The sequence below is a fragment of the Perna viridis genome, chromosome 7 (genome assembly GCF_037379345.1).
Source record: "Perna viridis isolate PV_CMFRI_1.1 ecotype Kerala chromosome 7, ASM3737934v1, whole genome shotgun sequence".
NCBI classification, from domain to species: domain Eukaryota; kingdom Metazoa; phylum Mollusca; class Bivalvia; order Mytilida; family Mytilidae; genus Perna; species Perna viridis.
In genome coordinates this window covers 38,492,832-38,517,885 of record NC_142451.1, presented here as the reverse complement: position 1 = coordinate 38,517,885, position 25,054 = coordinate 38,492,832, and the positions used below count along the sequence as shown (strand labels likewise).

General features: G+C 34.5%; 4 protein-coding genes across 4 annotated transcripts in view; 2 read left to right on the top strand and 2 right to left on the bottom strand.

Annotated features, from left to right (window-relative positions):
* The window catches only part of LOC148612611 (uncharacterized), a 33,554-nt gene extending 25,097 nt beyond the window's left edge, over positions 1-8,457 (bottom strand). The window contains exons 1-11 of the mRNA XM_088594223.1: positions 8,177-8,457; positions 6,304-6,441; positions 5,742-5,761; positions 5,305-5,352; positions 4,754-4,807; positions 4,231-4,299; positions 3,527-3,628; positions 2,665-2,709; positions 2,309-2,362; positions 1,030-1,137; positions 671-778 (exon numbers count right to left, since the gene is read on the bottom strand). Of these exons, the coding sequence (XP_088450349.1) occupies positions 671-778; positions 1,030-1,137; positions 2,309-2,362; positions 2,665-2,709; positions 3,527-3,628; positions 4,231-4,299; positions 4,754-4,807; positions 5,305-5,352; positions 5,742-5,761; positions 6,304-6,441; positions 8,177-8,255 (825 nt within the window). The 5' untranslated portion in view covers positions 8,256-8,457. The remainder of the gene's footprint in view (positions 1-670; positions 779-1,029; positions 1,138-2,308; positions 2,363-2,664; positions 2,710-3,526; positions 3,629-4,230; positions 4,300-4,753; positions 4,808-5,304; positions 5,353-5,741; positions 5,762-6,303; positions 6,442-8,176) is intronic.
* Positions 8,458-13,947: 5,490 nt separating this feature from the next.
* LOC148612610 (core alpha-(1,3)-fucosyltransferase-like) lies at positions 13,948-16,008 on the bottom strand. The gene is made up of 2 exons (XM_088595390.1): positions 15,663-16,008; positions 13,948-15,084 (listed from the first exon to the last, which is right to left on the bottom strand). The coding sequence occupies exons 1-2, from the start codon at positions 15,684-15,686 to the stop codon at positions 13,948-13,950; spliced, it is 1,161 nt and encodes a 386-aa protein (XP_088451516.1). The 5' UTR covers positions 15,687-16,008.
* Positions 16,009-16,079: 71 nt separating this feature from the next.
* Positions 16,080-19,806, top strand: LOC148612609 (perlucin-like). Its single transcript, XM_088594221.1, has 5 exons — positions 16,080-16,237; positions 16,823-16,923; positions 17,671-17,761; positions 18,256-18,487; positions 19,744-19,806. The coding sequence occupies exons 1-5, from the start codon at positions 16,189-16,191 to the stop codon at positions 19,778-19,780; spliced, it is 510 nt and encodes a 169-aa protein (XP_088450347.1). The 5' UTR covers positions 16,080-16,188; the 3' UTR covers positions 19,781-19,806.
* A 362-nt stretch (positions 19,807-20,168) lies between these two features.
* Positions 20,169-25,019, top strand: LOC148612608 (perlucin-like). The gene is made up of 5 exons (XM_088594222.1): positions 20,169-20,747; positions 21,807-21,898; positions 22,659-22,749; positions 23,169-23,394; positions 24,825-25,019. Exons 1-5 carry the CDS (start codon positions 20,702-20,704, stop codon positions 24,862-24,864), a joined length of 495 nt encoding a protein of 164 aa, XP_088450348.1. The 5' UTR covers positions 20,169-20,701; the 3' UTR covers positions 24,865-25,019.
* Positions 25,020-25,054: the final 35 nt, after the last annotated feature.

The following is a 25,054-nucleotide window of genomic DNA, read 5'->3' as shown; positions in this document are numbered from 1 at the left end:
TCAAACCATGCAAATGAATGACAAATATGAAACAAAGTAGAATACACTCCAAGATTTTCATAAGCTTGTCGTAAAAGGCGACTATATAGTGCTCAGAAACCTAGCCGGGGGCTAGGCCCTCTGCCCACAGAGCAACTGGGATGTGTGCCCCAGGTGGTGGAATGGGGTACCCCTGGCATGTTAATGCTGGGGTTGTCAGGCTATAATACGGAAAACCTGACCGCAAACCATAGTGGTGCATCATGTTGGGAAAGATGCCACGTTCCTCACACGTTAAAGAACCCTGCTGTGGTATTCGATAGGAGTAGGAACCACTGTGCTCCGCCGCAGGAGGCTAAATTGCCCGACCTTACCCATCCCTCCCTTTTTCTAGTGGCAATCAAAATTTGTCGACCCTACTGTCCTTGTGTCCCATCCCATTTTTCATTTCATCATCATTTCATGTTCATTTTATCATCCATTTCATGTTCATTGTCTGAATATAGCTGAAATATTGCTGCTCGGACGTTAAACCCCAACAATCAATCAATCAATCCAAGATTTTCTGGTCTTACATCTTAACTGGTCCAATAAATATTGTGGGCCCAGGATCTATGCCAGAATAAAATTGGAAAGACCCCATAAATCTTCAATGTCCAATAAATAGTCTAAGCCAAGGTTCTACACATACCTTATCTCCTGGTCTTCCTTGTTCTCCTGATGGACCCTGAACTCCTTGGAGACCTCTGTGTCCCTTCATACCAGGCATGCCTGGCATTCCAGCTGGTCCAGTTGGTCCCTTAGATAAAAAATTACAGGTTGTGAGTATATTACTCTAATATGAGTGTCTTGTTGTTATGGAATGTGCTAAACAAAAAACAAAAAAAAACATACCATATGCCTTGTGTTTCTTTATTCAGGGATAAGTCCTCAAACAACATATTTATGAACAAGTTTGAAATCTTTAATTTAGGCTACCCAGTAATGGCTGAAAACATTTTTTCTTTAAATTGTCAACTGGTGTTTTGCCGTACTGATAAGTAAACAAACCTTTGGTCCTGATAAACCTCTGGGTCCAGTCTCACCATTTCTTCCAGAGTCTCCTTCTAATCCTGGTGGTCCTGGGGCTCCAGGGGCACCTCTTAATCCAGGGTTTCCCTAAAATAAAACAAACATAAACCATAGCAAAACAATCAAGTAACTGAAATTAGATTGAAATGTGCTCCACATTTAAATCATTTGCATACTCTAATGTATCATATAGTATTATAAGAAGGTAGATTTATAATAAGGGACATAACTCTTAAAATCAGTGATATGTTTGTATTAATATTCAATTTCACCAAAGCCTATCAAGCATTCATTTGAAACAGAATGAAGTCAATCCAAATTACTTTGATGCTTACATGAGATTGATGTTAAATACATTACACAAAGTTCAAATGATTTGTAAGAGTTATGTCCTTTAACCTAGGTCTACCTCCTTGAAGAGCATGTTAATGACAATTTTTTCCAAACCTTCATACAACTATACTAATTCAAGATTTTTCTTAACATATTTTTGAAGCAATAGCACTGTTTATTGTTTTTTTTTTATGTGATAAGAAAGTAACTGAAAAAATGTTTGTTCTACGTTTCTTTCATCCATCATACAGTCATGAAATTCAAGCAGTGTTCTATTTGAATTATTGTAACTTTACATACAGTAAACCAGGAAATTTTTTGGCAGTTTCTGCTATAAATCACCCTTCACCAAGTTTTAAAATCGTGATCGTTCATCCAATTTTATTGTAATGTGCTTTGAAGAAAATATTCACAATAGTTTAATTTTCATATTACAGATCTTGGTGTGAAAACAGTGAAAATAAAACTACAGCAAAAATTTCTGGGTTTACAGTATAATGGGAAATATATCAAGTATTGTACCACACCAATGGGCTCAACTGAATTTTAATATGCTAGCTCACAGATGCATATAGCCTGCAGGTAGCCATGTAATCACCCACACAGGTAAATTACTCAGTCCATGAACCTGCAAGTTGTAATGTACACATACTTGTTTGCTTAGTTGAAGAACAATAACTTTGAATTTTAAAGTTTTTGAAATGGGTCCACCAGGGATCAAAACCATTACCTACTCCACTGAAGGTAAGAGGACAACTATGAGACCACTGAGATAGTAGCACTACCGCAGGAGCATTGAGATGGTTCATGTTTTTTTTGCCAAATCAAAAGTTGTAGTAGAAAAAAAACTTTCCTTGAAACAACTTGTAACTGGAGTTTATTCTGGGTTACAGAAATGCTTATTTTTCAGTATGTTTAAACTTACAGGGGGGCCGGTGTCACCAGACTCTCCCCTCACTCCATCTGCACCTTGAGGTCCCTGTAAAATAAAGAAAAAAACTTCATTGTAGTTCAGAAAAAAAAAAAGCATTTATGGTTGTCATCAAAATGTTCCATTAAAAAAGCAAAAATATTTTGATCAAGTGAAAATTGTGCTTAATCACCAGAAACCACATGTTACTGTAATGCTTACTTACTCATAAATTGATAACTTAAAGTTTAAAGTTTTCCAAACTAGCAGATAAAATAAGGAATAAGGGAATTAACCTGCAAATGCAAAAAAAGATGGCTGCAGGTCAAAATTCCAGATTCCAATTTTTTCACATTTCTAGAAATACTTACTGGTTGTCCTGGGAGTCCTGGGGATCCTCTTGGTCCACTTGGTCCCTTAAAAGGAAAAGAAATGTCATAGTCAATTAACTCTGAAAACTGACTTTCAAAGGTAGATCTTAAAGAAAAAAAACATTTTAGTATAAAGAATCTGGGGCAGATTCATGATACATACCAATAATTTGAATAATTTGATTGAAGTTATTCTTGAAGTCATTTCATTTAAAATTCTTTGATATACATACATGTTGTCATCATGATCTTGTGGATCGTTATGGTGTATCCATCAGCACCATGAACTCGTGGATCGTCATGGTGTATCCATCGGCACCATGAAAACTGATTTATTCAATGGGTCATAGTTTGCCTTTCCTCGTTTGTCTACCCCGGACTTGACTTTTTATGAGCAACTCGGCGGGTGTTTCTAGAAAAGCAGAGGACGCTTACCCTACCGGTGAACCTGGTCCATGCTCCAGTTTTTAGTGGAGACCGAGTTGCTCATTTACTTTTATTACTTTGTATGTATGATTTTAGTTACTTTACGTTCTTTGTTGTGTATGTCTGTTTTCGATGTCTGGTCTTTGTCCCTGGATTACATTCTTTTGATTACCGCTATAACCTTGGTTCCCTTGATTACTCTCTCATGTACATAATTAAAGTTGCACTTAGAATTGATATTGACATACAACTTGTCTGCAAAAACTATGGAGCCTTGGAATGAAGAATGACTTACAATGTGGGCCTGTAAAAATCTTATAATATAAATAAACTTGCAACTTGGGTCATTAGGATATTTTGAATCTTAAAATAAGTGAATGTTTTACAGCCTGGGCCTGAAGGAACTTATGACCCTTAGAATGAATGAATGACTTACAACTTGGGCCTGTAAGAACCTTGGTCCCATGGCGGGTCCACCAGCCTTAAAGCTCTGACCATAGGTCTGCTGGAAGTATCGGTTGTATGCTTGGTCAGCTGACTGTAAGAAAAAAAATTATTGCAGCCATTCAAATTTGCTACTAATCATAAATAATTATTCATGTGATCAATTTTCTCAAAGGCAACAGCAAGAAAATTAATTGAGTTAAGAAAGGAAAAAAATTAGACACAATTTTATTTTCATTTCATTCCTAATTAAGGCAAAATAAAATCATACCTCTGTTTCTTGTAACATGTAAGAAAAAAATGGGTGGGATGGTCAGGATTTTATTTTATTTCATGAACTAACTTTTTCCCTAAATTTCATAGAAAACAACTTTAAAAACATCTTATTAACTTCCTGAACTTTGTGGAAACTAAAAATTGACTATGATCTATAAAATGTTGGGTCATTTGGTGGAACTTTTTATTGTTTGTTAACTTGAAAGTAAGTCATTTCGGGGTTGAAACGTGAGTCAGTTGGGTAATAGGAAACAGAGGTATAATTTTATTTGGCCTAATTGAAAACTTCGATTAAAAAGTTCAAAACAAAATCACCTGTCACCTCTCCTCACTGAAAAAAAAAGAATAATTGAAATACATATACCAAAATTTTTTAATGCTCACAATAAGTAATGTTTGTATATAAAACAGTGAACTTACCATGGGAGGAACTCCAGGGGGTCCTGGTGGTCCAGGGATACCATGTTTGCCATTGACACCTGGGTCTCCCTAAAATAACATATATATTTTTTTAAATATGTGACATAGATTGTATTGCTCTGAGAAAAGAAGATAACACCAAGCTCTTCAATTAACTTTTCAACAGTTGAACCACTGAATAAACAAAAAGTATAAAATATTCATGACTGAGATTATTATTCAGATAACAAAAAAAACATTCATTCATCTTATTTTTTCTTGCCATACTGATGTAAAGGGGAGTATATACTAACAGTAGAACTAGTCTAATTTGAAAGTATACCATAACAGAAATCGCTCATCTAAAAATCTTCTGAGACTTTAAATTTTAAGTTAATATTTTTTTTGTTGATTTCTTTCAACCTAAAATGTCCAACAACTTGATAAATCCAGAATAATTTTACCCCAAGAATGTTGAATAATATAAATACTACTGTACCCTAAGATTTATTTTATTCCAAAGGGATTCTTAAATAATACTTACTATAGGTCCAGGTAAACCCTGAGATCCATCTCTTCCAGGTGATCCAACAGAACCCTGAAATATAAATATGTATATGTAAAGAAAGATATGAAACTACTGTGTATGTTAAATTTCAGCCTTTATTAAATATAACAATTTTATTGTCTAATGGTAAAGTCAGCATAACAATTGCAGTTTAATCTATTTTAGTAAGTGCTAACTTATACTCTTTAATTTTTCAACATTAACCTTTTTCAAAACAAAATGTTGTTTTTAGACAGAAAATGTAAAAAATTATACTGATGCTTACATTACTAACTTAATAAACTGATATTGCTCACACTACAAATTGCTTTCACTACAATTCAGTGAACTGATACATGTAATTGCTCTCACTACAACTCAGTGAACTGATATTGCTCGCACTATAACTCATATTTCTCCCTTATTGAATTAAAATGTCCTATCAACATCTTTACTACTTTAGACAACTTTAAAAAGAAACACATCTGTACTCCCACATTGAAAAAAAGAGCCAAAAAGGCTAAAAGGCTTACTTCAATAGATCTTACCTCAGCTTCATTTTCAATAGCCTGGTGACCCTGAATGGCCGTATTACTCTGAAAAGTAAAAGATGATCATAAAACCTAGATTAAAAGGAAAACTTATGAAGGTCTAGGTGATGGTTAAATGCCTAAGACCATTAATTTCTGATGCAGGACCATTGAAATTTTATTTATATGTACTTACATTTAAGTTCTGGACATTCCATTCTTTACATTTACTCTTATTTAGGGCCTTTCATTTCTGATACAGAAAGTCAGTTTTCACAGTAAATCTGAAATTCTGAGGTCAAGGTTTTTTTCAAATGTTTTATGATAAAAGTTACAATGGGCCCAATGACATGTAGTAAATCTCATTTTCCAATTTATGTATTTATACATATTTTTTTTTAAATAAATATTTATTTCATCTTCCATTGGAAATTGTTATTTTGAGATATTCTTACCTCTTGACCAGTCGTTATCTCTACAATGTAAAAAATCTTAGTATAAATAAATAAGTCAAAAATATTTTAACAATAAGAAAAGTAGCACTCCAGATAAGAATCATACAAAATTTGATTCATGGTTGGAAAACCTACATATTTTTATTTTGATATTTTGTTTAAAATGTTATACTAAACAGAAATTAATATGTGGCTTTTCTTATAACCCTTGTTCTTAGGTGATGAAAATTATATAGAATGCACCGTAGAATTCTAAATTAAGGGATATAACTCTGTAAATAACACGAAAATACAATATAGAAACTGTTGGATTTTCAATGTGGATTATCTCCTAAGAGCAGACAGATTGGAATGAATAATTTTGCATTTCATATAGACCTACATGTATTGAGCAACTTCATAACAAAAATAAAGATGTGCAGCCTTTTTTGGGGTGTATCACATTTTACAGAATTTGCATGGTTCTTACAAAAATTCACTAAGACTTATGATGAACAAAAGCTCTTTATAAATAGATTGATTTTGGATTATACCAACCTATACCAGTATTTGCAGTACTTACGTCCGAATCCATCACAATCCAACAATTCTTTACAGTCTGCTACTCCATTGTCACAGACACACCATTTGCAATTTTCTGGTTTCCATTGGTCTCCATGGTAGTAAGTTGTACCCTCATATAAACAATTGGCCTTATCCTCTGAAATATGCAAAAAGGTTTAAGAGAGAGTCCAGGCAAAAACTAGGCAGTGGGTGGCACATGACAAATTTTGTTTAAAAAAATTTCACTCGCATCATGTCACAAATACATGATATTTAAAAATGATGAAAATTATGAATTTGAATGATGGTTGATGGTTTAGGATTAACTATAGTCCGAATTTGTCCAACCCGATATATCAATATCCAAATAAAAAAAGGAGGTTGCAGGGTCAGAGGAAATTCGGACTAGATTAAGTACAACAATTGAAGAGATCAAAATCGAATAGAAAGCATTGGAATTCATTTGAAAAGAGGGAGAAAATTCTTTTATTTTGACTAAATTTGATACATCTTAGACAAGAGCTAAATTACACTAGTACTCATACCCTTAGATGCGGGAACACCCCGGACGGCTTCGGATATTCTAAATTTGGTGAGGCATTATTTATAAGTCGGTGAAATATTGTCAAAAATAAATAACCACACAAAAAAATTCTAACTTCGGTTCAGTCTACGCAGAGACAAGGCACTGCTTGTTTTGGTATAATCACCTGGATATAACACTTCATATTTTATATTTTACTGTTTTTGAATTTCGCAACCGGAAACTCCAATACTAATTTCAGATGAACGTTCGGTACACCTATCCGGGACGAGGGTTGAGCAGTACTTCTAGATAATTGACAAATATCTTTGCTAAATGTACGACCTTTACTGGTATAATCATTGATGTGATTAAATTCAGTCAATATTTATTGAATTAATGCATTTCAAAATAATCGTAGTAGGTTTAAATCAGTAAAAATACTTCAGTAAATCTTACAGAAACGACATTCGTTGAAGGTTTAGATACATGCGTAAACGTATTTTGTTCATGAATTAAATCCGCGATCAAATAATTTGTATCAATTATTTTATAAGCTTACAGAGAGTCGAAAACTCACATTGAAAATGCGCCCTTCAAGTACCCCAACGCGCATGCATACGTGGCAGCTTGTAACTAGATAAGAGGCGCGGTAGGGGTAACTCTCATCAATAATGCATGGTTGATTACATGATAAATGGGTAGAAACATTAGCTGAATTAAACGGAAATAATTAAATCAGTGATCGGGAACAGCGAAATTGATATTATGACATCAAAAACTGTACTTTGTACAATGTCTCGTTATACGACTTTAATTTACCATCAGCAGAGGTATGGATATTATAAACTAACTTATGGGTTATTTATAAAAAAAATCCGCAATTTTACAGAAGATTTTCAATCATATTCATGCTGAACCTAATTGGTAACTTTACTACACGTTTAAATCAGATTTGCATGACAATTATACTTTTTTTGTCAAATATCAGTATGAAACACGGCCGTCATAATATAGCGAAAGACCTTGCCGTAAAATGACATGCAGTTTTGGATGGAAAATAATAAAATTTCAAATTATGTCATAGCATCTTATACAACAGCAATTTGGCTGAAAGGTTTTTTTTTTTTGCAAATGCAGCAAATGAGTCTTTGAAAGTATTTGAAAGTTTGGTATATACAACATATTGAACATTAGATAAGCACAAAATATGAATAGATTTCAAAATGTTTACATTCACGATTGTTAATGTAAGTATGCAATTTGGCATCTGTAAGCGGAAAACATTTTAAGCGTTAATAAAGGTATTTATTTGAAAAAACCTATTGCTTAGATGGAAGCTGAAACGATATTAACATGCATTTCTTACCTTCCTGAGATTTTACTAGCACTATAAAAAGGAATAATGGCGCTATACAGTTCTTCCACCGAACCGTTCCAAACTTCATTGTAAAAACCGTCTATAGTCTCAATTCTACCTCATTCAGATCGGAAAAAGGAATTAACAGAGAACTATAGGAATGTTTTAGAGCCAGGAATCCCGGCCCTTAACTCTCTAGGAAGAGCCGTGCTCCAATGGTAAATTGGAACACAGGATTCCTAGGCAGTCGGTGTTTGAGAATGGTAGCCGTGCCTGGCTGCTACTTTGCCGCGTAGACTACCAGATTACTAAACTTCATTACAACACTGCTCTAGTATTAGCCAATCAGATTCGCCGATTGCTCACTAAGTTGTTAACCTCAAAGGAGGCTGAGTTTTCACATAAGCTTTCAAGATTGAAACGTGGAATAGGTAATGCGATACATTAAATTTTATCAGACAGCTTCAGAAAGATATTTAAATTGCTTCTTGTAGATTTTTTTTGTTTTCCCACATGAACCGTATTAAAACAGGTCACCTACACTTGAAACGTGTACAGATGCTGAAGATGAAGTGCATTGTGTATTTTTCTATATACATTTACATGAAACAATACTAAGTTAATACAAGAAACTAATTAAAGCCGTATATGTCTTTAATTTTCATATATACTGTTTTATCTTCTATGTTACAATGACTGTAAATGAGGTTACCTTGCAATTACCCATTGTTAGGTTTTTTTCTGCTCCTAGTTTCCTGTCGTATGATGTCCTAACTCCCTGTTTATCAAAACTTTTTATCATAACGTAATAGCACAATAACATATAAGAAACTTATTTAAATACTTTCGTGCAATTACGAAGGGCAAAAGTATATGTATATTTGCTGTGTGCACAGACGGACAGACTTTTTACCTTTTTATTCGACATCCATGCAGATCTTGTTTAAGAATAGGCAAAAATGCTTGTGTACAAAATTATCTTAATTACGAACTACATTTTTGTTTATCTTGCATGCACTAATGTTGGAAACGTGTTATCATTTACTTTTCTCTTCTATGGTAAAATCCAAGAAGTTAACCCCACGGAACCTCAATGCGTGTTACACACAAATTGTAAAATAACAAAGCGCTTTAATGTCAGAGAACATAACTTCTTGATTTATAATTCAATGAATAACACGCCGTCTTAGTAACTCGACATCTTTTAGTAATCCCACGCACAAAGGAACTATGTTTCATACATGTAAGTTTCCACGAAATCTTTAGGCCAAGAAAATGATTTTCCGTTTATCATTTTTAGACGTACTCTGATTTATTTTTCAAACAATTAATGCAAAGAGTGTATATACAGTCCTGATCAGTGTCACCTGAGTAATTATTGCCATTTTGTGTGTCTAAGTATTCTTATATTCTTGTACATGAATTCATTAAAAATTGGTTTTAGGGGAATGAAATCTCAGAGGGCGTTTTTGAGTGTATTTCTGTATTACCGCTATTTTAAACACACAACTTTTTTAATGCGTTAAAAGATATTGTATATTTCAAGAATTTACCTTCAGCTATTTCTTGAATTGGACTGTATTCTGTCGATTAGTTTACAAGGCAGGGTATGATCGATTGGTCAATTGTTTTCGGCCTTAAATGCACGAATCACAATATCTGCCATAGGACGTTAAACCATGATAATTGGACTAATGTTCTGACTATCAATGATATACGCGTAGTCCTCTTGCTTTTTGTAGGTTCTTGGTCCTTGGTTTGCAAACTAAAGATGCTGTATTTTGTTATAAACTGTGGTCATTAATTAGTAATTTTGATAAACCTATTTAACAAAGCGTCTTATTTTTGCTACACGAAAGAAGAAAAATCGTCAAATATCGTAAATACAATTTGCAGAGTAACATTTGTTCTACTTCTCGAGTGAAAATTGTGTCAGAGGCTGGCAGTCGTTCACATGCTTCAGAAATTACAAATCTACCACTATTTCCTTTCGTCATATTTTAGAGATTTTATCGTCCGCGACTGGCATGATTAACGGCGTTGATTGTTACCCTCTAACTATGTAGGGACAATGAAATAATGCATCATGTTCTGCACTCTTAAAAATGAATAAAACATCTTAAACATGCAATAAATACAAGACATATTTGAGACATTATGAAACAATACATAGGCTACCACGGCACCTGCCACGAGAAAAAAAATTACGAGTCTAGACAGCTTTAAAATCGTCCCATCAGCTAAAATATGAAAAACGCAGAGTTGGCAATTTATGAAAATGTGAAAGAGATGTTATCAGATATGGTGTGTATATGTTCCAAATTATAAACACAAATGTAACCTATATATTTCATTTGCAACTTAATGTATATCGTCTTTATCATCGAATAGGTCAAGGGCATGCGGTCAAGGTTTTGTAAAAATAATAACACAGATTAAACAAAACCATGCAGGTCAACACAGATTAAACAAAACCATGCAGGTCAAGTTGTCCGTTGGCAAAATATTGCTTCTTGATGTAGTGTATTAACAATAATGCACGTTTCCGAGGGACTATTTAGATTTGGAGAGTTGGTGCATGCGTCTTAGTACATCAATATGCAACACAAGTGGCGGATCAAGGGATCTTCAGGATCAACCTCCTTTGATAGGAAAACCTTGCCATTTTTGCACAAAAATCTGGATATAAAATGAAAACCTTGTCCCATTCTATATATTGCTGGATAAGAGCCCCCTTTTGATAAATTCTGAACCCAGCCCTGTACAGACCTTTATATACTGATTAGAGTCTGAGAGCATTTTGGAAATAACTATATGTATAAATCCACGGCCAAGATAATAATACTATAATATTGGAACCCAGCTGTGATCCATTTTAATAGTGTTATTATCTGGGATTTGACTAATTAATATATGTTCTATCAAATTAAATTTTTGATGTAGAGATTAAAATTTGTTGGAATATCGACTCTTCAAACAACAGATAAAATCATCGATACCTTAAAATTGTGAAACACCCCCAACAGAACAAGAACTACCAAAAAAAAATAAATAAATAAATAAATTCACCGGCAACCAAATATTTTTACCCTGTCCAGTTACAAATATTTGCAAGGAACCAGAAAAATACACTCGGTTTGATTGACAAAGTTTTCTACCAAATGTAAGTTAGTTTTATGCTACACAAAATGCTCACCGATTCAAAGGTTCACAATCTTCTAATACTATGTTAAGAGTTATATTGTGCTACTTTTAATACTACCCTCATAGCTAGTCTTCTTCGAGATGTCAAGCTAGGAACGGAACAAGAAATTTATATAAAAAAGGGAGGTCAGATCCAGAAATTATACAAAGGGAGTCTAATCCAGTGATTTTGTTTTAAAAGAGGAGTGAAATACACTCGGTTTGATTAACAAAGTTTTCTACCAAATGTAAGATAGTTTTATACTACACAAAATGTTCACCGATTCAAAGGTTGTCTTATACAATTAAGAAACCTGGAAATGATTATTAGGTCTAGCAAGACTGACATTTAAAGAAAAACAATTTTAGTCAATGAAATTATACGAATATAATCATTATATTGACGTCTTCGGGACCACATTTTAGAGAAAATAATTGTAACCGTCACACTGCACTTACGCACCAACAGATTTATTAGAGGGGAGGGGGGTTCATGTAAAGATTATTCCCTGGTCCTTGTGAAGAAATACACATTCAGTTAAGCAATATATTTTGGAGAAAAAGATTGACAAATTTACTTGACAATATTCAGATAAGGTTTATTTGTTTATAGAGATTCTTATTTAATATCTTGCCATTTTTGTTCAAAGTTTGTGTGAAATCCTTTCTTGTCGTCCCATAAACATTTTACACTATGGAGTACGTGCGGTAATTGTATATCCTCTGAAGTTATGTTCTTTACAAACAAAAGTAACATATAAAGAAATATAATTCGAATTAAATTTTCCCATTACCTTATGTCATTATTCATAATTCATTTCATCAATTTTCCCGGTGCATTATGTTAATAATCATAATTATGTATAAAATCTAATTTCACAATTTTGATAAAATTGAACTGTGTCGATGCCACTGCTGGTGAACCAAAGGTTCCCGAGGATAGTCACCAAACTATAGTCAGACTTGTCTCACCCCGAATTATAATATCCATTATTTATAAAAAATTTCAGGGTTACATATTTCAAAATCCCTGTAAAACACTGAGGCTTCACTCCTTGTATTGAAAAACGGTAGAACCTCATGGTGATGGATTTGGCTTCCTATTACAATAGTTTTGGTTTTGTGTATACTTCTTGCATGCACTAAATTACTTTTGGAGGAGTAACCAAGGAAACCAAAATTTCTAGTGGAAACCAAAAGAATGTAATCCAAGGACAAAGACCAGACATGGAGATCAGACAAACACAACAAAGAACATAAAGTAAATAAAATAATACATACGAAGTGACAAAAGTAAATGAACAACTCGGATTCCACTAAAAACTGGGAGCATAGACCATGTGCACCGGTACGGCTTTTCTAGAAACATCGCCGGATTTAGATCTTCCTATGTATTTGATTATAATGCTTGCTGATGAGAGGTCACTCCTCGAAACGCGTGTACAGCATTTCGAAATTTGAAATATTAATCTGATTGGTATTTTTGTACTCATGATGAATGTTATGCAATACCCTATCCCGATAGGAGGAAGGACTACGGGCTCCACGTGACATTTTGGTGTGGTTCTAACCGGGTTTGCTTGCGTACCTTAATAGCCCATGTCCCGTCATAAGGTTTACAATCTTCTAATACCATGTTAAGAGTTATTTTGTGCTACTTTTAATACTACCCTCATAGCTAGTCTTCTTTGAAATGTCAAGCTAGGAACGGAACAAGAAATTTATATAAAAAAGGAGGTCAGATCCAGAAATTATACAAAGGGAGTCTAATCCAGTGATTTTGTTTTAAAAGAGGAGTGGGTTCCAGACTGTTATTTGCATAACTTTGCAAATGTTTCCTACAAAAAGAGGGCAGTGCCAGTGCCCTAGATACGCCACCGATTTCTCTGCTTGTTTGTTTGACCAGAACTTGAGAAGGCAGGGACATCAGCCATTTGCCCCTTCTGACAAAAAATGGTCCCTTCACATAAAAGAAATTGATATGATCTATGACAAAAAACATGAAATTGCCCCTTCTTATAATATTCTTTCCAACTACTGGTTCGATCGACGTTTGCTCTGTGGTTCCCGAGCAATATTGAATGAGTCGTTTAACCTTGCAATTACCATGCAGGAACTCGATTTATACCTAACTAAAGATTCCACTCGTGAATCTTTAGTGCTATATTTAAATCGGAATACTCTATTGTCTACTTTTTTCATAGATCATTTGTAAATGTCACCCTCAATCCAATAAAACAAGAAAATTTAGCAGAGTGGCCTACTTGGACATGGCAAAGGTAAGTGCATGTATGAGTTTTCGAGTTTGCCTCAGACTGTAATTGATGTTTAATTGTTATGATTACAAGTTAATACATGCTGGTCAAAGAGGCATAACTCTACTCGGTCATATTTCATAAGGTAACAGGTATGATAATCCAGGAGTACTTCGGACGGTTGACCCCATCCCTTTTTTTGGAAAATTTAAGGAAATGAGCAAATAATAGCCAGGACTCTTTTTTAACCATATGGTACATCCACCCATTTTTCAAAATCTATGAATCCGCCTCTGAAAAAGATGAATATAAAATAATATTATTATTGACTTTTATTATTTTCTATACTTCAAGATCAGAGGGCTGAGAGCATGCGCCCTCCCTAAACCACTTATTGAAATGTTTGCCAGTGTTCCGTGATACACTGTCACTACCAGAGTTAAGAAGTTTACACAAATCACAAAATGCACGCTCAGTTTTCTGATCAAACAACATAAACTTATCATTTTCTTTCAGATACGAAGTATATTCAGATTCGTTAGAGGCTAAACGTTTTAGATATCCTGCTAAAGCTTTCGGGGTGCCATATTGTTTTGTATTAATGAAAGTACCAGAGGGAACTAACGAATCAACATTCGGAGCGCCTCTATATACATTAATCATATTATTTCCGATAAGAAAACTTAGCTGGAGTTTCTCCGTAACATAGTCTTTACAAATACTATTTTCAAAACCTAGATAGAACTTGTAATCTCGTGAAAGCAACAACTGACACTTTGTAGAACTCATATTTTCACAGATGTTTTTCTTTTTCGAGCATTCTCCAAAAATATCAATGTCGATATAACTTTGAAGCATTTTCACATATTCCTCTCTTTTTGATTGAGTGTTGCAGTTGCTTACAGCCCATGCGGCAAACTTAGTTTTTCCTCGAAAAATATCTGTATAGTTCTTTTGAATCGTATAATTGTTTCTAATGATCATCCGTTGATTTACGATTTCACTATCGGTTCGATAGGTAATTGTCCAATCGAGCAGCCCCTCCAAGGCTGTTGAGAGGGGTTTGTCGTTAGCAGGACTCTCTGTATCCCATAGGACCCAAATTTGGCCCTTTGATTTTCTCGGAAATATTGTCTTCAAATGTCTGTGGTGGAATATGATAACGTCACTAGGTATGTGATTAACTTTCTCTCCTAATTTGCAGTTAAAAAATTCACAAGTTTTAAAATCAAATTTATTCGGAAGCCATGGTGGGTGTTTGTACCACTTTATGTAAAATGATCTGTTTTTACCCTTGGTAGTAGAAAGGAAATCGATAGTAGAATTTGTAGTGGACACGTCAAAATCGTTGATTACAGAATTACGTATCATCGCGAAGCTCAACTTATACTTGCTAAGAGTTAATAATGTGCAACAGCTAGTTAATATGAAAACTGCCGTTAAAGTTAATGTCTTGTTTCTGTTACCTTTCAACTTTTCCTGTAAAAAGAATTAAAAACGAATTAATACAATGGTCGTCAAAAATAATCGTCCCCTTCAGTAAAGCGAACTATTTTATTTATAAGGCTTCCAGAGACTACAAGCTGCATTTGGTGCTCATGTGTCGAAAGTCGAGCGAAGCGATAGAAAATGTTTACCAAGAGTTTTTGGATGCATATTTTTGTTCTGCAATAGGCCATTATGTGCTCACTGTGGAATTGTCGATGAGCATGCGTTCAGCATGCTCATTATATGCTTATTTTGTTCTACCTCACGGAAGTGTATGATGACCTTGCTCATCAACTTACCACAAAGGGTCTTTTCAAAGTATTTTCCTTTATTTACTTATGTTATTTCAATGCAAAGTTAATAAAGTACAACTAGTAAGTTTTTATACATAAAATGTTAAAATCTGAAAGACCTGTAATTTCAACGCAGATTTAGCCGATTCAGAATGACTCCAAGCAATTATCTGAACGATAAAGAAAAACGAAAGTAAACAAAAAACTCTCTTAATATAAGATTATACTCTTTCATTTATTACTAAACCCATAATAAGTGTTTTTAATTAAACTGACCTTGGTAGTATCTATAAGTGCCATGTTATGTTTCTGGTTTTCTTCATGTCATACGAGTATTTCGGACAAATACCCTCGGGGAATATGACCATGTACTTCCTAAATAGTAATGTTAAGGTTTAGTTTAATTTTAATCTTGTCATTTTTTAGTGTTTTAAATTAATAGAAATAGTAACTTTCCCGCGTTTCAACGATAGCAAACAATCGGAATTACCCAGGCTTTAAAAAACTTGCAGCGGAAATGGCCGAGTAGTTGCGATTGCGATTGCAATTAGTTGGAAATATTTGTGATAAAACTTGATTTGCATTTGTCATATGATTCAGGCCCCAATAGAGAAATTCCATTGAAAACTCAAGATTATCGGGTAATCCTACATGTTGAGGACTGGGAAGAGGAACACGTGCTGATACCATAGTACATGTTAAACATTGACCAGGGTTGAATGGTTTATGTACCAAACTAAAATGGAATTTAATACGTTAGTATTTACAGATAAAAGCATATAATACATATACAATTCTCAAAATGGAGTGTAACAATCGATTCTTTACTATAGTCTTGATATGCTCTTACGGTAAGCATGTTTAGCTTTTATTATTATTCAGAACGTGAGTGGTGGGAAGTACGTGTTATGTCACAGTCAAAGCTTACATCTACAGTGAAGCATACTTTCATTGTGTCCCATTTTTAATTAGCTCTCTCTATGGCTACATATTTTTATTTTTGTAATTAAGTTATTTTATGGGTCTATATCATGAAATGTGTAATTATTCATACAAATCTGTCTGCTCTTAGGAGATAATCAACTTTGGAAATCCAATAGAATCTGTTATATCTGAGTTTCATCTACAGAGTTATCTCCCTTAATTTTGAAATCTACAGTGCATTCCATATAATTTTTATCTCCTGAGAACTCGGGATATATGAGAATCCGAATGTTAATATCTGTTTACTGTGGCAATTCAAACAAAATATCAAAAATAAAAATATTTAGGCTTTCCACCCGTGAATCACATTTTGCATGATTCTTAGCTGGAGTGCTTCTTAAAGACTTGTACCAAATAACTTATTTTTTAAACTGACGTCATAACTGCCATTTCATTTTGCCTATTTCACAACTTTTTATGTGTAATTATGGTTTGGTGCTGTTCAACTGTAGCCTCGCTTGCAGTCTTTGGATCTTGTCCTTCTGGTTTCTTCCACCACGAAGAGTCATGCTACGTCATATTAAATGTATCAAGTACTTGGGCTGAGGCCATGGTAAGAGTTCTATAATTTAAGTTTTACCAAATATTATTTTGATATGATAGTCAAACGGGAGGGGCAGGAGCGGATCAAGAAATTAATCAAATTAAGTCTGATCCAGACAACTAGATTAGGGTGTAACAGGCTATAATTTGCTCTTTTTTTCCCCAACATTTTGCACAAAACAAAATTTTCGAACAATTGGGGAGGGTTTAACAACCCCAGCCCCCTCCCTTGGTCTGCCACAGTGGGGTGCAGAAATATTGCTACTAGACAACGACCTCATCTGATAAAATACAAATAAAATAACACCTTAGGGCAAGCTCAAATCGGTCCAGTCAGGTGTGTATTGATGCTCATAAGTTCGTTTGTCAGTTCATCCGTTTGTGTCTCTCATTTTGTGTTTTCGGCTGATAATTAAAGAAACGTCGAATTGTAGTTTACGACCAGAACAGACTAAATACAAGATTATGTGGGAAAACAATAAAGTATGGAACCAATCCTTCAACAGCCTGCCAGGAGGCGTTAATAGAATTACACACCAAGCGAAGCGAGGCAATACAATTTTTAGAAGAAGAGAACTTGTAATAGATAAATAAAGTCTTCACGCAAAAGAAGCAACAACAACAAAAACAAATATGGAATAAAAAAATACCCAATATATGGGATGTAGGCTCGACTATGCACACTCGTTCTTGGATCCGCGCCTGGCATTAAAAGCGGAGTTTTGATCTAATTGATTTTTTAACTACTCTTTGACAGCAACTGTGTGAAGTTTTTGGTGCTGGTTTGGCAGTCATAGAAACACAACACGAAGATATATTTATTAAAGGAATGTTACAAAAATTAAGGGGTAAATAGTATAGATCATCATTTGCCGTCTGTTATTGTGTAATCTTGATTACTTTTTCGTATGTACTTATTTTAAACAAAGAACCTTCCAAAATATCATCTAAAATTAATACCATATGTTCCTTGAATTGAGAATTTTTAGTTGATCCCTATTTCATATGTAAATACATTTTACTGTGCCATGGACAATAAACTGTCAAAATCGAACACTGACCAAACCGGTAAACAAGCAGCATAAACCAGACATCATCTTAGGTCCATTCAGTTTCAAAAGAATTTGAACCTCTGTAAACAAAACACCTGCCTTAACTGGACAAATTTCCCAGTCCAAAAAGAGTTTGGTTTAGACTGTTTTAATTTAATCCCATGATTGTCCTCTTATACCTTTTTAATCCGTTAAGATAAAGCAGTTTCCAGTTAAAAATCTAGTTTTAATCCAGAACTTCCCAATATTAGAATGTAATCCCCTCTCACTCTCTCTTTCAATTAATATAGCATCCATACACGAAAAAGAAGTGTGGTTAGGTGGAACAGACATGCTCAATGAGGGGGAATGGCTATGGGCTAAAACGTTCCAGAAAATTGCGTATGCCCGCTGGGCTCCGAATGAACCAAATAATGGCCTCGCAGCAAAGAACCAGCATTGCCTAGGGATGGAGGGAGATCAAGACTTTAAATGGGATGACTTCTTTTGTACTAAAATGGCTACGCCTTTTTGTGAACGTTCGTAAGTATGATCTAGATCTTTCAATATCAGTTTCCGCTATATAGATGACGTATTATCTTTAAACAATCCTAATTTCGGGGATTTGATACATGGCATCTAACCAAAAGAACTTGAGATAAAGGATACCACAGACACTGTGAAGTCAGCCTCATATCTTGACCTACACTTAGAAATCGATGGTAAAGTAAACTATTGACCAAAAACGTGATGACTTTTCATTCAGAATTGTCAACTTTCCTTTCATCTGTGGCAACATTCCTTCAGCACCTGCGGATGGAGTGTTCATATCCCAACTCATACGTTATGCCAGAGCTCGCCGAAACTACGCTGACTTTTTGTATTGCTCCAGAATTCAAACAAATGGGCTTCTGGAATAAGGTTGTGTAGCTACAAGATTGAAGTAATCACTACAGAAGTTTTGTGGTCGTCATCAAGAACTTGTGGATCGTTATGGTGTATCCATCTGCGCCATGAAAACTGATTTGTTCAACGTGTCATAGTTTCCCTTTCCTCCTTCGTCTATCCCGGACTTCACTTTTTATGAGCAACTCGGCGGGTGTTTCTAGAAAAGCAGAGGACGCTTATCCCACCGGTGCAACTGGTCCATGCTCCCAGTTTTTAATGGAGTCCGAGTTGCTCATTCGCTTTTGTTACTTTGTATGTATGATTTTAGTTACTTTATGTTCTTTGTTGAGTATGTCTGTTTTCCATGTCTGATCTTTGTCCGTCCGTGGATTACATTCCTTTCATTACCGCTATAACCTTGGTTCCCTTGATTATTCTTTCGAAGTCTAAATTTCGGATAAATAATCTTAGTTCAGAAATTCCATACATACATGTACCAGTTTGCTCATCAAAAAATTCGTAACCAGGCTACAAGAATTTTGTATCTTTCCTGACATGTAGCATTTGTAAGCAACTAGCAGTATCGGATCCAGACATTTCGAAAAAAAATGGATACTGACTAACCTAAGAGTGGACCAGCTCCAGTAATTTCCAGAGATTTACTATATAATTAAGAACCAATTTTTCAGACCGTTTTTGGTCGCCTATGGCTGGAATGTGACGGTTAAATAGTATATTTGCCCGTTTTCTTTAAACTGGGTTTCTTGATTTTTCTGTAATCGAACGCAGTTTGAACAGATTTTAAAACAAGTTCAGATGGCGTTTACAGCAATAGTTTTTTGAATCTGATTTCCGTAAAAAATCTTTTTAAACAAAAAATTAAGACATGTATTTCCTATTATGTATTTCAGCATGGATACCGATGTTGGCCAAGAGATTATAGGTTAAGGATTTGAAATAAACATTAAATAAATTGTGTTTGTTTATTTTTCATAAAGACGGAAATCATGGAGTCCATAAACTGACATAATAACTCACAAACATACTTTGAGGTCCATATTTACAACCTCGATAATACAAAAAAAGCTTTTTTTTTGGAATTATTCTCCAGCGTTGCTAGAGGTTGGCTTGTAAGCTGCTTATAATTGTGGATTCACTGCCATCATTCATTAGGAGTATGGGAAACGAAGTACCAATTATTGTTATTGTAGTAGTTTAGGAACTTGCAACTGTAGACAGCGGTAGTTCTATAGCGTTCTAAGAAATATAACTCTTGGATTAAAGAAAACCCGACGTCGATAACAGTTAAGTAAATACATGTACAAGTAATGCTAACAAGTCGTGGGTATGTCAAAGGCAGATCCAGACCGGCGTGCATCCGTCTGTTTTTTTTTTTTTTTCGGAAAAAGGTACTTGAAATGAATGAAAATCACTGACACGTGATGGTGCGCACCCAATATGTGTTCAGTCAGCCACCCTCACCCCCGTTCGTCAGTTCCCGTATTTACTCCTGCATATGTTGTACAAATCATGAAGTTTTAGTAGAATGAAATTGTAAAAAAAAACTTGAATAACTCATAAAATGATGTTTAAAAAATGGTCTGAACCTCCCTGATGGCGAGTTAATTTATATTCGATCAGAACACCCTCCTGGGGCGGATCAACATATTTATATAAAAGGTGGATGTTCATCGTACAAAAGTTAGCAACTCCAGGACGCCCTATATCCACCACTACTACCTGTTCCCATTCATACCCCATTTAACTCTTACCATGTTATCATAACGATTCGGATTTTTCTGAACTATAAAGGAATTTACTCGCTTATCATATATACCTGCACGAATTTATTGGAGTATATAATATGTTATGGAGATGAAGACATTTGTTGTAGTTTGTTCATATTTTCTTTGTGGTAAGTGGTTAGTAAAGTACTTAAGTAGAAAGGACATGGGCGAAAATATTGTAAATTCAGAAATTATTGCCGATGTTTTTATTATTGCGATAATTAAGTAACACTCTGTGTAGGAATCAGGCAATGGGTGGCACATCATATATTTCAATTTGGTCCTTTTTCCTCAAATAAATTCAATACATCTAGAAACAACTGAAAAGTAATTTATATTTATACTGAAGCATCTGTGACATAGATATTATTGACTGCTTATTTAAGGAAAATGTGCGGGGAAATTTTCCCGCCAATTTACATAGTGAATTTCAAATAAATTTCACCTTTCAATATCTTAAAAAGGCAAATTTTACAAACACTTTAATGGTTATTTCTGGAGGTTATCGAGTAAAAACACTTGGTTAATGTAATAAAATCTCTGCGTTTTTTTTCTTCATGTGCCACATTTAATACACATTTTGCCTGAACCTTAGACGGAGAAATGCCAAGAAATACCCCCAAAAAATTTTGATCTGCCCCCTACAGGCACTAATTAATATCTTTGGTAACGCGATAGTAGAGATGTGGTCATTAATGTATCTATTATCTCAGCAGGGTCTAAAGTTGGATTCTGGAGCGGTTTGTCTGGGCATGAGTACTTAAAACTTGTGTTGCAAAATTTATATATATACTAATGCGAGTTTTTTAACACAAAACCTGTATAAACAGAACACTTTGTGGACTTAAAAAAATGTTGGGTTTAAACAGGATTTCAATTAATTTTTCAAGCGAAGCTGGAAAACGTACTAGAGATGAAAATGTGAAAATTCTGCCTATTAACATGACACAACAAAAAAAAACAGAACAGAACAGAAAAAAACAATGTTAACAAACAAACAAACAAACGAAACGAAAAACAGGACAACCGGACAACTCGACATATGTTGATGTTGGTCCAGTGTATAGCAAAATTATGCGTTATTCACTGACAATGATCAGAAATGATTGTTACTCATATATACTTAATAAAAAAAAAATGAATGAAAAAGCTTTAAAAATAAATTAAACATTTTGATATATATTCAGTATTGGGATCATCATGCCCTCCTGGATTTTTCCATCATGAGGAGTCGTGTTATGTCCTCCTGAATGTAACTTGTACCTGGGCTGAAGCAATGGTAAAGTTGGCATTGTAACCGAAGATGTATCGATAACAAAAAAAAATTGTTTTCTTCTAAGCTCCGATCGAAACTCACCATGGAGCTTGGTTTTCTACGTCAGTGACAGACGCATTACGGACTTGGATACCGCTGTCTGTTCGTGTGTCTAAATGTATTGAATCTAGAAAAAAAAATTGTACAATTTACACCATGGTTTGAACCAATTTACTTTACATTCATTTTTTTTTTATTCTACCCCCCCCCCATAATTTTCAAGTTAGAAGTCTGTAATTTTAATACTGAAAAAGGGATGTTTCATGTGCTTTAGCGAATAATTTTATTAAATTGCATTAAGTACCCAGATGTCATTGTGAAAAAAAAATGTGGATATTGGCGAACTATATAATATATTCACACCAAAAGCTACTAAAACGGAAATTAAAAACATTACTTTCTATTGGTAAGCATTCACCCCTCAAAGTGAATCTCAAAATAATCTATAAACTCATCATAAATGCACATACATCCATTCTCGTTAAAGTACAAATAGCAAAATTACATCGTTTGAAGCATTTAAAAATAGAAGTATGAAAGCTGACGTGAAACTTACGGGCTAAACGAAAGTGCGAACACTTGTGACGTCTTCAGCCTTGAGAAGGCGGGGAGGTAGGGAACGTATTATAATCACCATTCTTTAGACATAGAGAAATTTCTAGCTAGCATCAAGTTAATACAAGTTGGTAAACATGAAACGTCTATATTAACTTGCCTTTTTCAGCAACTCTGTGAGACATTCGGATCAGGGCTTGCCATGCTAGAAACGCAACGCGAAGATTTATACATCAAAGGCATGCTCCGTAAATTAATTGGTAACTTTCTTATCTTTCAAAACCCAAAAGATATATGGTTAATCATTATGATATTTGACAATTTTTCTCTCTCCACTCCACGTGGCATAAGGTTATCAAATATTGTTTGCAAAAAATGTTTTTTAACTCCTAATTCGGATCCACAAAAAGACATTCGGGTCAGGGCTTGCCATACTAGAAACCCAACGCGGAGATTTATACACCATGGGCATGCTCCATATCAATTGGTAACGTTCTTATCATTCAAAACCCAAAAGACATATGGTTATTTAATATGATATTCGACAATTTTTCTCTCTCCACTCCACGTGGCATAAATTATCAAATATTGTTTGGTAAAAGCGATAATTTTCTTTTAACTCTCAAATCGGATCCAGAAAAAAAACATCTTTATACTATAATATTATTATACTTTGCAGCATCTATACCAACAAGAGAGGTTTGGCTAGGGGGTACAGACATGTTAAATGAAAGCGAATGGTTATGGGCTAAAACATTCCAAAAGATCACATACACTAGATGGGCTCCGAATGAACCAAACAATGGCGGAATGAACCAACATTGCCTTGGAATGGAAAAAGATCAAGATTTTCAATGGGATGACTTCTTTTGTCAAAAACTTGCAGCTCCGCTCTGTGAACGCTCGTACGGTTGTCGATACTTTCACAAATGGGTTTAAACGGTTTATCATTTACATATACCTCAACTTATTCTTAGTTCCTTACAAAAATACTTATGGCTACAAACCACTAATTCAGATTCCCATTACTCTCTATGTTAATTTGCTCATTTTCAGGGGATCCTCAGTAGTTTACCTTAAGTTTAAACTAACCAAAACCATATATCATCTGAAACATACACATAAACTGCTATGTCACTCAAAATTTCACAAGGGTTTACTGCCTTGCAGTGCAGCACTGATACTCGGAACTCATCTACCCTAAGAATAGCCTGGAGAATCCTAAAAATTCTTCATTTAGACCATCTCGATTTATAGTTCCACCAAATTAGTTTATTTAAGTTTGAGACAGCATACTCTGGACTCGAAATTATCAGAATAAAATTCCCTTTTTGAAGAAAGTTCATGCATTTAAAAATATTGTTAACTTTTTATATTGGCATGCTTAAGGGACTACTTTGTATCTTGGTGTAGGACATTTTTTGCGTACGTTCCAAATTGGTCAAATCAACCGAACACAATGACAACTTTAATAATTGAGTATTCAGGTATAATTTTTAATGATATAACAAATACTGGAATGTGCACTCTACTGTCATTATTTGGTGTGGATAAATTACTTTGGTTGAATGAATATAAACTTACTTTCCCAGAATAAATGATGCACGGACCTCTTAAGAAATTTAGCAATTTGAACTTAAAGTGATACCAATTTCATAACAGATCTAGGTCGGCTACTCAGTTATTTGATATTTTGCAAAAGGTATAACTCTGTCCAACATTATACCCATGTGTCCCACTCACCAGTGTGGTATTCCGAACAGTAATAAGCCACAGGCTAAGGTTTTCTCATTATTGACAGTTATTCAAAGAAAGAATGTGGTCATAAAGTAGAACACATTTTATCATTGCAGAGGCGGATTCAGGTGGGGCGTAGCGGGCGTGCGCCCCCCTCCCACCCCTAAAATTTGCAAAGCATGGGTTGTCCCGGATTGATTTAGGTGGTTTTAGGTTGAAACTTTAATTTCTCGCTAATTTTACCACAAAAGATATCTGCATTGCGCCCACTCTAGAATATTTAAAAAATTTAATCTTAAAAAATTTTAACTGTGCGCCCTCCTCTCCAATCTAAAATCCTGGATCCGCCCTTGCATATAGGGCACATTTTGTCCCAAGGAGAGCTATTTAAACTACCCAAAAAGGAACATCAATGTGTATTGATAGTGGTATTAGTCTATATAAAATTACCATAAAGGAAGCCTTCAATTATATCTTGACCTCCACAATTCGATTTTAGAAGCTTCTAAAATAGAGATTCGTCAAATATAACATATACTATTCCCTCACCTCAAAGAAGTAACAAGTATCTGATCCACGATTTTTTTGTTCTTTTCAGAATCGAACTTACCTGGGGAACAGATTTGATAGTTGGATAAGAACTATAACACATTCGGCGCAGTATGTCAAAGTATGATGAAGTTAATAGATATACGTTTATACTAACTTTTACTTTCGGATGTATAATTTGGAATGACTGCCTTCGTTTATAGTTATTTATGAATTGATTGATAATAAAATTTCAATTAATCAAGTCGATACTACTACCTTATATGCATTTGTATTGCA

Bases quoted from the DNA above. Each gene is read 5' to 3' on its own strand.
- LOC148612609 (XM_088594221.1), top strand. From the start codon at position 16,189: ATGGAGTGTAACAATCGATTCTTTACTATAGTCTTGATATGCTCTTAC. The intron at 16,924-17,670 runs GTAAGAGTTCTA...ACTCTTTGACAG, and splicing joins GTACTTGGGCTGAGGCCATG to CAACTGTGTGAAGTTTTTGG. The intron at 18,488-19,743 runs GTAAGTATGATC...TATGTATTTCAG, and splicing joins ACGCCTTTTTGTGAACGTTC to CATGGATACCGATGTTGGCC.
- LOC148612608 (XM_088594222.1), top strand. From the start codon at position 20,702: ATGGAGATGAAGACATTTGTTGTAGTTTGTTCATATTTTCTTTGTG. The intron at 21,899-22,658 runs GTAAAGTTGGCA...TGCCTTTTTCAG, and splicing joins GTACCTGGGCTGAAGCAATG to CAACTCTGTGAGACATTCGG. The intron at 23,395-24,824 runs GTACGGTTGTCG...TGTTCTTTTCAG, and splicing joins GCTCCGCTCTGTGAACGCTC to AATCGAACTTACCTGGGGAA.
- LOC148612610 (XM_088595390.1), bottom strand. From the start codon at position 15,686: ATGGCACTTATAGATACTACCAAG. The intron at 15,085-15,662 runs GTCAGTTTAATT...TTCTTTTTACAG, and splicing joins CACTTATAGATACTACCAAG to GAAAAGTTGAAAGGTAACAG.